At 36.3% G+C, this 13,027-nt stretch overlaps 1 protein-coding gene across 1 annotated transcript in view; it reads right to left on the reverse strand.

The window, feature by feature from the left end:
* Positions 1–12,340, reverse strand: part of LOC137265309 (rhotekin-2-like) — a 99,527-nt gene extending 87,187 nt beyond the window's left edge. Inside the window, exons 1-3 of the mRNA XM_067800670.1 lie at positions 12,124–12,340; positions 11,832–11,934; positions 10,675–10,826 (exon numbers count right to left, since the gene is read on the reverse strand). Coding sequence (XP_067656771.1) covers positions 10,675–10,826; positions 11,832–11,934; positions 12,124–12,276 — 408 coding nt within the window. The 5' untranslated portion in view covers positions 12,277–12,340. The remainder of the gene's footprint in view (positions 1–10,674; positions 10,827–11,831; positions 11,935–12,123) is intronic.
* Positions 12,341–13,027: the final 687 nt, after the last annotated feature.

Here is a 13,027-nt window from a genome sequence, read left to right on the forward strand (position 1 = left end):
TTGATATAGGTTACATAGGTTTGATATAAGGTCCTTGTTGATGGGAGCATATTGAGACAGAAAAAAAATCCTAAATTATACTTGACCTGATTTCTTGTAACAATCATAAGTCTCAGTTTTCTGACAAATTTAAGAAAACTCAGCTCAACTTCAACTTGGAACTCAGCTTGCTTTTTTTACTGAGTCATCTTGGAAACCAAATAAGTCTTTCTCTGTACATACTAATTACATATTATCTGTTGTGCTCTGTAATGCCGATTTAGGAAGAAACAATATGCCAGATGCAAATGAAGCAGATTAACTTCAACAGAACGTAAGTGACTCCTGGCCTGAGCTCTATGAATACATCAATATTTTCTACATGTTAGTTGTTACGAGGTGTTTTCTACCACTAGCATTTGTCCTTTAACAGTTTAAGGATATATGTGCTACATGACTGTATTGTGTACTAATGGTTATTAACACAATTCAGGGAGATAAATAGTTGTAAATTTTGTTTTGATGCTCTGTAAATACAAACACAATGTCAGTATTAAGAGCTGTGGCTAAAGACCATTGTATAAGGTTCTGTTGTATAGGAGGAACAATCCATTATATCTAAGAGCATCAGAAAAAGTGAATTTTATGACAGATGACAGCCTGATAACGATAGTCAGTGTCGGACTATCCAGGGATTGACAGCATGAGCACTGATTATCACCTGTTTACTCTAAATACTGATTACACCTGTTAGTGTTATGTCATCAGCAATGTGTTGTGATGTCAATACAGGTATCAGTTTCCCTATGAAGCAAACTAAACTAACCAGGGATTGACAGCATGAGCACTGATTATCACCTGTTTACACCAAAGACCCATTACAGTAATGTGTTGTGGTATGTCAGTACAGGTATCAGTTTCCCTATGAAGCAAACTAAACACAAAAGACTTTGCCAATACATATCCACTACACACATCAGTGTTTATCGATTCACATGAAGCTGACATCAACCTGACAGAACATTTTTAGACATGTAAGGACAGGATATGGTAAATACTTGAAATCCTGTTGCCAAGGTTTGATTCTTTTCTTATGTTTCTTAAAAAAAACTGGCTTAACATAACAGAAAAAGCTACATACTTTCAAAACACACGAAATATAATTGCCAGCATCTTATCATAAAGAACAGATATATGACTTCTTGCTTGGTTCATGTTCCACAATCAGATGCATGACATAAATGCAGGCATATCAACATGGAGACAATGAACCTACATGAAAGATCCAAACAATTTTCAGTATAACTTATGTCAACACTGATGATAAATCACAATCAAAAACTATTATCTCTCAATACGCCAATCCTTGTATAATCAAGGATTAATTGGTGCTTCTGAAATATTAACTGGCAAATCAAACTGTCATTAATTGCAATTAATTAATTACCATGACACCGGAATTGGTCTTCATACCAAGCTGACCGACATTTCACAATACAATGCTCATTTCAAAACCAGTCACCATGGAAACAAAAGTATTAATGTCAGTATAATTTTTCAAAATGTCATAAAAGTGACAAATCACGCTTAACAAGAATATTTTCATGCCCTTGTCAGCAGTAATTATGGGATGCAGCTCAGCTGTGGGTCTTAACGCAAGGACACATCAAAGACTCCCCACAGCTCAGCATCATATAACTCTGTAGGGAGCTACAGCCATATCATGGTTCTTCCTGGGAGGACCAGATTACAAGGCATGTCCAATATTTGTAATAATTATGCAGGTGGGATAAATTCATCTAGTATGAAATGATATTAATGAATCAGTGGGTTATTTATAGTATCACATTACTTTCAAATCCAAAAAAAGTCACCCCAGTTTTTTAGGGGTCAGCTGTAGGGTATTGAAACTGGGAGCACCTCCCCACCCCTCAACACCAACCCAAAGCCATGAATCCGTCATTCTTTGAGGTTCAAACCTAATACTGAAAGCTGTCAAAGCTAAACAAGAAATCGTTATGATCACGTTAATCATCTTTATCAAGCTTTGCTAATTAACACACTATTCTCACTTTATTTAAACTGAGATGAAATAATACAGATGAGGAATGTGTAGAATATGGAATACCTTAGCTTCAGTTTGCAGCTAGGCTAATGGCTGGCTTGATAAATAACTGTGTGGGTTTGTTGCATATGCTTTCTGGGGACTGTTTGTATCAGAGTCTGTATGACAAACCATATTCTTACATAATGCCAGTATATACAGAGGCTAAGCCTCAGAGACTGCATGTATGTATGTTGGAATCTTAAATGGGCCAAAGAGGAGGTCAAGACGTTAACTACAATGCTACACAACTTTTGTTTCCATTGTCAAAATGATGACTAATGAATGATCTGTTTTAGAAAACGGCTTTCAATTACCTCAACTGGATCATGAAACATTAAAATCAAACAATTGTAACATTCAACCTATAAGCTGTTATTTGCATGACAAGGCTCATGAGTAGGATGCCTAAAAAACCATCTAATCCAATCAAATAAACAAATACTAAATCTTTTCAAGACTTAGGATCAAGTTCTTTCAAATTTATTCTTCATGAGCATTGCCAAGCCAACTGAGTTAGCAAACAAAGGCCTGGAATCGGATGGAATTAAATGGCCAATTATAGTCTTCAACCAGATCAATAACAATCCTGTATTTAGGCATGACAGGTTGGACCCTTACTGAAATCATATCAGTTTGGGTGGGAGATTGTTGAGTGGAGAGAGCTGGGGCAGACCTAATGTGTGGAGAGTGCTCATGTGTACTGGGATGCTCCCATTGAATCCTGTCCACCTCTGTATTGTAAATCAGCTCTGACTGTAAACCTTGGAAAGTGCCACAGCATTGTATTGGCAGCTGTCCAGGAGAGGTTCTGTGTTCTAGCCTCAACTCAGTGATCTGTGGTGGTATTGTACTGTTGGCTTTAATTAGGATTAACTATAGTGTTGTGTGTATAGGGTTTTTTACTGAGATTTCAGTCAAACTTCGGTCAAATACTTCCACAAACTCACAGAAATAACAAACATAGCTACCAAATTAATGGAATTCTGTGGATCTGCAGAAGTCATTCGTGGTTACAAAACATCTTTCAGAAGCAATGTTGCTGTCAGCGTTATGTTAAGGATATTAGCAAAACACAACATGCTGACATTGGCAATGATGTTCAGCCTTTAGGTTACTCATTCCTCAGAATATCTGTTTTCCTCAGCAGAATATCTACTTTACAGGAATCTAACTTACCATGTGTACTCTGATCCTAACGAAGGGTATCCTCTAAGAGACAGTTATATGTTGCAAACATATTTATATATATATCAGGGTTGTAAATAAAATGAAAAAGGTGAAATGGCAGAGAAACAATGAAAATGTCATGTCATTGTCAATAAGGTTCCACATCTTCATTACAATGTTTCACAAACTTGGTAATGCCAATTACCAACTTCATTAAATGTTGTTTCAATTACAACACTACACTGAGTAAACACACCAGTAAGTCTAGGATAACCAATTTCATGGTGGCTTAGTGCAAGGCCAAATGCAGACTTGCAAAGGCTAACCCTGAGCCTTCCAGGCAAAACAAGCTCCAGGACTATTCCCACCTCCTCCGACTGCTGCACGTAGCATGTGTAGACAAAGCAGATGAACAAAGCTCTTCCTTTCTCCTCCCATTCCCCACCACCCAACATTACCCCTCCCTTCAGCTACTGTTTAGTAAAGGGAACATGTTTATCAACATGGCTACTTCATGCCTGCCATAAAATAATGGCAGTAACTTTAAACATCATTACATTAGTTAAACAGAGGAAGTTCATGCTAAATACTTTCAAACACATTATTGAATGACAGTGCTTTCATGAAATATAGTGACTGAACTTGAGAGTATCAATTTACTACAGTCGTAAATTCTGAAACTCAAGCAGCTGGACAACAGATTGTCCAATTCACTTACAGGCGGTGACATTCTGCAACAATCTCAAAAGAGTCAAATAAACAATAATTTGTTATTGATTCTTTCAGGTTTAGGAAATATCGAAAGTCAATGATGTTTCAAAGTAAAGAAATCCTTGCACTGCTGCCAACTGTTCCATAAACTGAACAATTGACATCAAGGATGAAGATTTAGTCCTCAACTCCAGCTGTCACAGTGTCACTAACTAAGCACATGTATCACATATGTATTTGTTCCATATATCTATTGGAATACCCTGAAATGTCAATGACGTCTTGAAGACTACAGAATAAAAGAAACATCACCAGTGTGCTGTGAAGCAGCTGCATGGGAACCCCTCATGGTACTCTATTGTGTTGTGTTTACATTCTGGACAAACAGTCTGGTTTGAAAATGGCCAGTTGTAATCTTGTGCCAGTTGGGTATGTTTGAACTGTGAAATGTTGCAGGCAGACAGGAAAGCATCCATACAAAAATGATTTAAAGATATAGGCTGTTTCCAGTTTTTGAAAAGAAAAATAATGATCAGATGATCAAAATGGCTGAATTAAAGTATTATATCAGATGTCAAGCAAGTATACAGTTTTAAAAGTTTCTAAACTGCCATTAGAAGCAATTTCACACATGAAAACGAGAGAGGAAGAAAACAGGGAATTATATTATAATATATTATTAAATAACACATTACTTTATTGTTTATAAATGTGGTTATTACAATATATTTGTGGGGATGACTTTTGTCTCAAACATGCCAAACTCAACAACAGTATGGCATTTACAAGAACAACATGTCCAACAATTCAAACCCAACTGGCACAGTCATATGACTAATCACCCATAGCTAAATGTCAGACCAGCAACAGCAGTACCCCGACTTAAATAAAGTATGTCAAACTCACCAAGGCATACCATCCCTTAGTCACAGACATCATGGTAAACAATCCAAGCAGTGACACAAACAATGTTATCCGTTAGCATCAGATAAGACGTGATCACTACACTTCACTTCTTCCACACAGTGTACTACTGTACTACGCTTTCTCACTCTTTGTTCCTTCTGTCTATTCAGCCTCTGCATCAAGCATCACCGTGGCGACTGACTAGCGGGACAGACTGAGAGCCTAGCTTGCAGGGATTTCACCAATTTACAGCATATCCTATAGCAGCCAGCTGAGGCCATGTAAACTGTGTCAAAGACCCTTAGGAACATGTGTGAGGGTTAATTCAAACTCCCATCTGTTTTAAAGCTTACACATTTCTAAATATTCAGGTTACTATGACGATGCATGATTCAAGTGACAACCGACCTTTGTTTGACAGTGATATGGCAATTATCACTACACGATATGAGCGTTATTCCCCAGTTATGTTTAAACAATTTGGTTCTTTTTATATAACACTAGGATGGTTTAAAATGTTGATGAGCGTTCTTGTAATCTCTTTACGTCTGAAAGATGCAATATTTACTCTAATTGTGATAAGTTTCAGTCAGAATTACATAGGTTATCAGACATAGAGATAGATTAAGGATTTATCATAGCAGATGGCTGATATCTCTGTCACAAACCATTAACCTCACCAAAGTCTTGGCTTTATCTTTCCTTCTCAGCAAATGGAACATTTTATTGGCCTTTTCCTAATTCATTAATCTATAGTTTCAACAAAAAACATCCCACTTTCACAAACAGAAAATTGGACTATTCGGAGGAAAGTACCAAGGTTTGGACAGTGTTCTTAACTTTGGGTTTTGGAATAATGCAATCAAGAAACACATTAATTTAAAATTCTACTGGGTTATGATATCATTATTAATCAACAGACACTATTTAATTAAACATACATGATATGAATCATTGTGGACTACAAAAATATGAATAGGAAACTAGAAATAAGAAGTTAGTTTTGAATAATTACTATTAACATGATTAATCTGGAGCTGGTACACAATTATTCCTGATAACATTGTACAGGGGGCTCTGAATCACATAACACAAACACCATCACTTCCAACCAACATTGAAGGTTTAACAAGCAATATGGCTCATGGCATGAATCTGCACTGTATCATAAAAGCTTGGGTCACAGTGACCCATCGTTGTTTGCATGAGGCAAAGATAATCTTCAATTATAGACAGAATTAAGACATGGAATATTGGAAACTAGCAAAATCAAACTGAACTATTTCTGTAATAAAACACTTTAATAAGAAAACATCATTAACAGACACAGATACTCTTGTTAAGATGGAAACATAGAAAAGATCTATTACTTTTACACTGACTATGTCTAGTTAAGGTGTCCAATTCATGTTTTACTTTTGGACATTTGAGAAAAACAAGTTTCAAAAAGTACAAAATAGTCTGCCTCACAGTCAGTCCCTGAACCACCATATTTTCACTGCTGCTATGCCCTCTCTGCAATGCTAAAGGCCTAAATGAAGAAAGTCTAGATCTCCTCATGTTCAGAACGTCTGGTCTCAATAGGTCTTCTTTACAATTTATATGGGTTTGTTTATCACTATCAACTTTATGTCTAGTCAGAAACAAAGCATTAGTCGAAGTACAAAATAACAAGTAACATTCCAGAAAGAAGAAAATGCTTCTGAAAATAGATTGAACCTGCCCTGAAGAAAGGCAAATCTATCAAACACTATACCATAATGTACACACTTCTAATCCCTTTCCCTTGTGACACAGTCATACATTATGTGAGCAAGTTGACCCTGGGTGAGATTGTGTCTATAAAATTGGCTTTGACAACATCATGGAGGATCATCTGTATGAACAGTGATGTTCCCTGTTATACTGATCACTTGGGTCAATGATGTACGTGACATAGAACTTGTTCTGCTCATCTGTGAGCATTTTGGGGGACAGTGGTGACACTGTCCTGGAGATGCTGACCTATGTTCCTCAGAGGTAGTAAAGCGAGGGATACTAATCATTTAGCATGTATCAGTTGGGGCTGGCAAAACAGTCAATAATCAGAAATATTGTTGACAGCAAAAATTATGAATGATTACTAATATGAACACTGTTTCATTGATATTAACATGGTACATATACTATTGTGATGAAATAAAGTTTTATTCACTTGGACAATACACAACGTTTGGCCATTATTTAATGAACTGCCTGTAAATCTAGTACAGGAGCCATACAGGATGGTGTTTTGTTACAAGTAATCCTAATCTCAATATGCCATTACTCGCCAGCGATTTAAATATATTGATTTCTTTCAGATACTATTGGCATATTCATTCAAAGTTAGCTTTTTGATATTTACCTACAACCGATTGACATATAGGTAATGTTTACTGATCTTTATGACCTATAGTGATACCCACCCCTTTTGGTATCAGTAGGTCTTATCCTTGTTCATTACCCTGGATGATGGATTCTGGGTGTACAAAGGAGAATACACATTTAATATTTCTGTTTGTTTATTTGTTCCTGAAAAATGATGAAACTGTGATCAAACACTGAACAGTTTCATGAAAAGTACATGTTATTTTCAAGCACACTTTCAATCATCAATGTTAACTGCCAGTCTGCTTTTACACAGGATATGCTTTTTCCTGAACCTCCATATATTTTCAACTGAAACTAGGCCGTATTATCCCCTCAGTGTATATCATGATACACATTTCTTATCTTACATCCTTTCTCCACCTGACCAGCCTGACTAGGCTATGGTTCTTCAGATGTGATAAGGTTAAACCAGTTCCTTCCCTCTGATATGAGATACGATATGAAAGTTGAGATACATGTACAAAGTTGAGATACATGTACATGTACTCTTGACTGACGAGAACAGCAACTGTGGGAAAAGTCATTACATTCCATCTTTCCCCCAAAATACAAAACTTGCAATTTTATGTACCTTTTTCAGTTGCATGCGGCTTTTAGCAATATTCAAGCAATATCATGGCTGGGGACATCAGAAATGAGCTTCATACATTGAACCCATGTGGGGAAGCGAACCCTGTCTTCGGTGTGATGAGTATATGCTTTAATCACGAGGTTATCCCATCACCCCTATATCCTTGTAAATTGCTAATATTCCTGTTCCTTATGTAGTGCCTTTTTTAAGTTGAATAATATTCAACAGACTTTTAATAAACTCAAACCAAGTCAGGTTAGTGTGGGTGAAGAACATGCCATTAAAATGGCACTGGTTAGCCATGTTTATGTCTACAGTCACAGTCAACCAATCACCATGTTGATCATGCTAATAGCACTGATTGGCTCATTGTTGGAATGAAACTGAGATTCAAACTAGCAATCCTGGAACATCAGGGGAGGCAACTCTAGTCTACACAACAAATGGCTAGAGCTGAAACCACTATACCTTCTACAGGTAACTATAAATTTGTCATGTATCATTACTTACACAGTAGTGATAGTTTTCATTATTTTTCCATACACACTGAGATTTATTTTTGGTTTGTTATCCAACACATGAAAGTGTGTTAAACTTGAACCAGTTTTATGTTAACCCATGTCACGAGACACCTTCATTTACAGACTAGGAATAGATTGCACTTGCAGACTTGGAATAGACTGATATCAGTTAGTCACATATATCCAAATAGGTGTTTTCCATACACCATGTAATAGACTATGGTAAACTATAATGGTAACAAAGTCAAAGGGACCACTAATTTGTTATTACTAAAGATGGCCATATTCATTTTGATTTAAACATGCAGCAAGTAGTTAGGGCACAGAAAACATACAAGTCAGTTTTGTAATATCCAAAATTGACATATGTGTTTGTTTCAAATGCAATACCTGTTTGGCTATACATTAGTCTTGTATGCCAGTCTGTCTTAAATACACTCTGTACATAATCAAGTCACAGAAGTAATCATATGGCATTGAATTCAGTGAAAAACTACCATTACACGATTTACCAATAGAAACTAACATTTACAAGTATGAGAAAAATGTATTATGTCACAGCAATTATATTAATTATAGACATGCATTCTCAACTAGGGAGCTATTGTCTGATTATCCAGATTGCTAAACAGTATTTGTTTAAAGCCATGTGACATGCGTTACGTAAGACACTACACTGAGCATCTAGTGGGCTCATAAATACAGATACATCTGCTGTGTATTTGAACATTGTTTACAAAAACAATGACAAGAGGTTAAAAACAATTAGATCCATGTAAACAGCTGAACATGTGTGTGACTGGAGGCATATGGATGGAGGCACAAACAAGACAGACACATTTCTCACCATCATGATCATGAATGTGACAGTAATAATTGACATGACTGCTACTGGTATAGTGAATCAGTTTCCTCTCAACATCCCAATAATATATACTAAAATCACAATAAAAGATGGCATATGAAGTTGTTAGGCATATATATCTTCTGTGAGAGGTTTTAACAGTGTTCAACAAATCAGGACACAATATTATCCATGTATTTACAAAATACATGAAAAGTGCTTCCTGTTTAAAAACATCTGTATCCTGTTTGCTCTCTGGATGCCGACAAAAATCATTTACAGCATTGAATCAAGTTAATTTGTAATAATTACTACTCAACACAATTTCAAACATGTTGTCAAAATAAATGATATAATGATGTTATTAGCATGGTTAGCTCACAAATGGATAATTTAAAGATGGGTGTGCACTTTGGGTAAAAATCTTCATCCTGATTATATGTTAAACAAGAGACAAACTGACGACATAATCATCACCATCACATCATCACCATCATCATCATCATCATCATCATCGTGCACTAGTGATTGAGTGAGTTATGTTTAATGATGCTTTGAACAGCTCTCCAGTGGAGGTAAGGCTGGAGTGATGAAACATTGAAAGCTGAAGATGTTTTTCAGCTGGCAACAATGGAAGATGCTGACAGATCAAGGAGCAACAATACCCCGGAATGTTTCATAGATCAGATTTGCATTTGACATCCAGGTTGTTTTTGTTCTTCATGCTTACTGAAACACCATCACTTGTACAAGTTACAACTGTGATGCTGAAAAATCACACAGCACCATATATACAAGTCACTTGTCTTCAAGAAGCACTGATCCTGGTTTTGGACAAGGGATACACCTGTTTCGTGTACAAGAGATACTAGGCCTTCTTGTTTACGTGTTACGTCTCTGACTGTACACACTGTATGATCTAATATTTCATATACGTGCAGATGTATGAATTAAAATAGAGGCAAAAAAACACTGTATCCCATGAGAAGCACAATTATATTATTTGTGAAACAATCTCAGCCAAGGAAAAATACAGTAAGTTATAACATATCCTGGAAGTATACAGTGTGTTACAACATATCCTCAATATGGGTGATGCGTTATAAAATATCCTGGAAATATACAGTGTGTGCTATAACATCCTGGAAACTACAGTGCATGTTATAACATTCTGGGGGTAATATACAGTGTGGGTTATGACCTTCTATGGACATATGTAATGTGTTATGGCATATTCTGGAAATATAACATGTTATAAAACATCCTTGGAATATGCAGTGTGTTAAAACATATCTTGGAGTACAGTGCATGTTATAACATACAACGGAAATACTAAGTGTGTGTTAATACTGTTATAACATGTCCTAGAAATTTATAGTGTACAGTCTGTGAAAAAAACCAACAGTCAAAAATCTGAAATGTTTGACTTGACTAATCATTCAACTAATCATCTTACCCTCTTAGCCTTAATTACAGTGTTGGTGATGTTCTTCTTGTTGTGTACAATGGAACGAAGGACGTTGAAGTTGTTGCTGTCTATGGAATAGTCTTGCCTGTTCTTTAACCTGTGTTTCACCAAGTTTATAGACATACGGCGTTTGAAAGTCCCTGAAATGTAGAAAATAGGTACATTCAAAGTACTTGACAGAAGTTAAGGAGTACATGATCAAACGAAGCACGTTTCATTTCGCAAACCTTTTCGGATAAATGTTGATTAATACCACAAAAAGCTACTGTACATTCCTGCTTAATGAAATTAAAAGCACTGAAGGTTGCAAAACCAGTGACTGATAACATGAGCAATCACCGACAATATCAAGGTGTGATGACAAACGTCTGCTTACTCATCATTATTTTCATAAACAGTAAATAGGCATGTACGTCTATGATATGGTAACACCAAAGTTCGCAATCAGACAATTACATGAATATAATGTCATCAAATTTCTGAATTAAAACTGTTGCAAATGAGACTGAAGTCATCTGTTAGTCAATTTTAAGTACTACTATACATGGTTAGAAATTTAGCAAAGGTACATGATTTGTTATTCCATTGGTGAGTGAGTGAGTGAGTTTTAGTTTTACACTGTTTTAGCAATATTCAAGCAATATCACGACAGGGGACACCAGAAATGGCCTTCCCACATTGTGCCCATGTACGGAAATCCAATACAGATCTTCAGTGTGATCAGTGAACACTTTATACACTGGCCCATTGCCCTTTAATCTGTTGGTACCAACTGCTGCTAGTAATTCATAAAAGGCAACAAGCATGGAACTATTGAGATTTTTATGCTTTTTGAGAAAGTTTATGCATTAGATCATATTTACATGACAAAAATGACCAATAATTTTCTTCAGATTTGCACATTCCAGAAATACCTCCTTCACAAATTCCGTACCAAATTTTTAATGTTGTGCCCAGTAGACTTACAATATATACATAACATTGGCAGTTTTAACTGGCATAAGTAGCATTCTTCAAAACAAGTAGTGCAAGCCATATTTGAAAATGTGTGGGTTTAATGACATTGACCTGAATTTTACAAAACATCAGAAAATATTATCAGTCTTTCCCTGACCACCATCTCATATTTAAGTTGTCTTTCATACCTTTAAGTGTATCTTTGTCAACTTTCAACAAGGTATTGTTCTTAGAAGATCCTGATGGGGGTCGGTTGGAGTTTAATATATTCGTACGATCATTGTCTTTCGTCTGAAAGATAAAAGAATGAATAAGTGTCGAATAGTAACCCATTGGATTCCAAACACTTAGAAAGTAATAAACCGTTAAAATCAGGAACAATCAGTATGGAAGCACTTGCAGATTGTTCACCTTCCCTGTTATTAGAGGTGACAATATGATATTTATGTACATTCATTTGAAATTTTAAGCACTACTCACCTGTTGTAGACGTTTAATTGCAGTGCCGTGTATGGTTGTTCTGCGTCGTCTTTTCGAGATCAAACCACACCCCTGGACAGTAAAACTAAGTTCCAGATCATCAGCGGACTGATATTGGTCATCTCGCTTGCGTTTCGCCGTAAATGTATCCATTTTGCCTAGCAACACTAAGATTTTAAAAACCAAATTACCCGCTTCAGATTATCTTCAGCCACTCGCATCTCTGTAGACCCCTAGCGGAACAGGTGTGTTTTTCTCAGGGGAGATAACTTCAAACGTGATGGACCATTTCCTGGCTCGGAACCCGACGCACACTGCACACTGAGCCCTTCTTCAGAAAAAAAACATTCACTTGCATATAATGTATTGAGTTGATGTTACAGCTAAAATTATATTAGAGCCTCTATTCACACGGAGAATATATTCAGGTATATCCTTTTCAAAATCATAAAAAATATGGATGCATTGAGAGAGTGAGTGAGTGAGTGTGGTTTTACATCGCTTTTTGCAATATTCCAGCAAATATCGCGGCTGAGGACTCTAGAAATGGGCTTCACACAATATAACCATGTAGGAAATCGAACCCGGGTCTTCGGCGTGACGAGCGGACGCTTTAACTACTTGGCTACCTCACCGCTCCTCGTATGTAAGCATGCATACATGCATGCATGCATGATAGATAGATAGATAGATCGATAGATCGATAGATAGATAGATGGTTCAACTATATCGATACTTATCGGTGTATGGTGTCTGGTTTATATCTTCGGTTGTCTCTTATTTAATAGCACAGTTTACTTAATAGCACAAAGAATGTTTGAAATCACCCACCCTCTTTACCACGCCTTGCGATGAAATAAAACATTGTTAATAAAGTTATGTTTCTCAATTATTGCTCAATTTT

The sequence above is a fragment of the Haliotis asinina genome, chromosome 15 (assembly GCF_037392515.1).
Source record: "Haliotis asinina isolate JCU_RB_2024 chromosome 15, JCU_Hal_asi_v2, whole genome shotgun sequence".
Taxonomy (NCBI): domain Eukaryota; kingdom Metazoa; phylum Mollusca; class Gastropoda; order Lepetellida; family Haliotidae; genus Haliotis; species Haliotis asinina.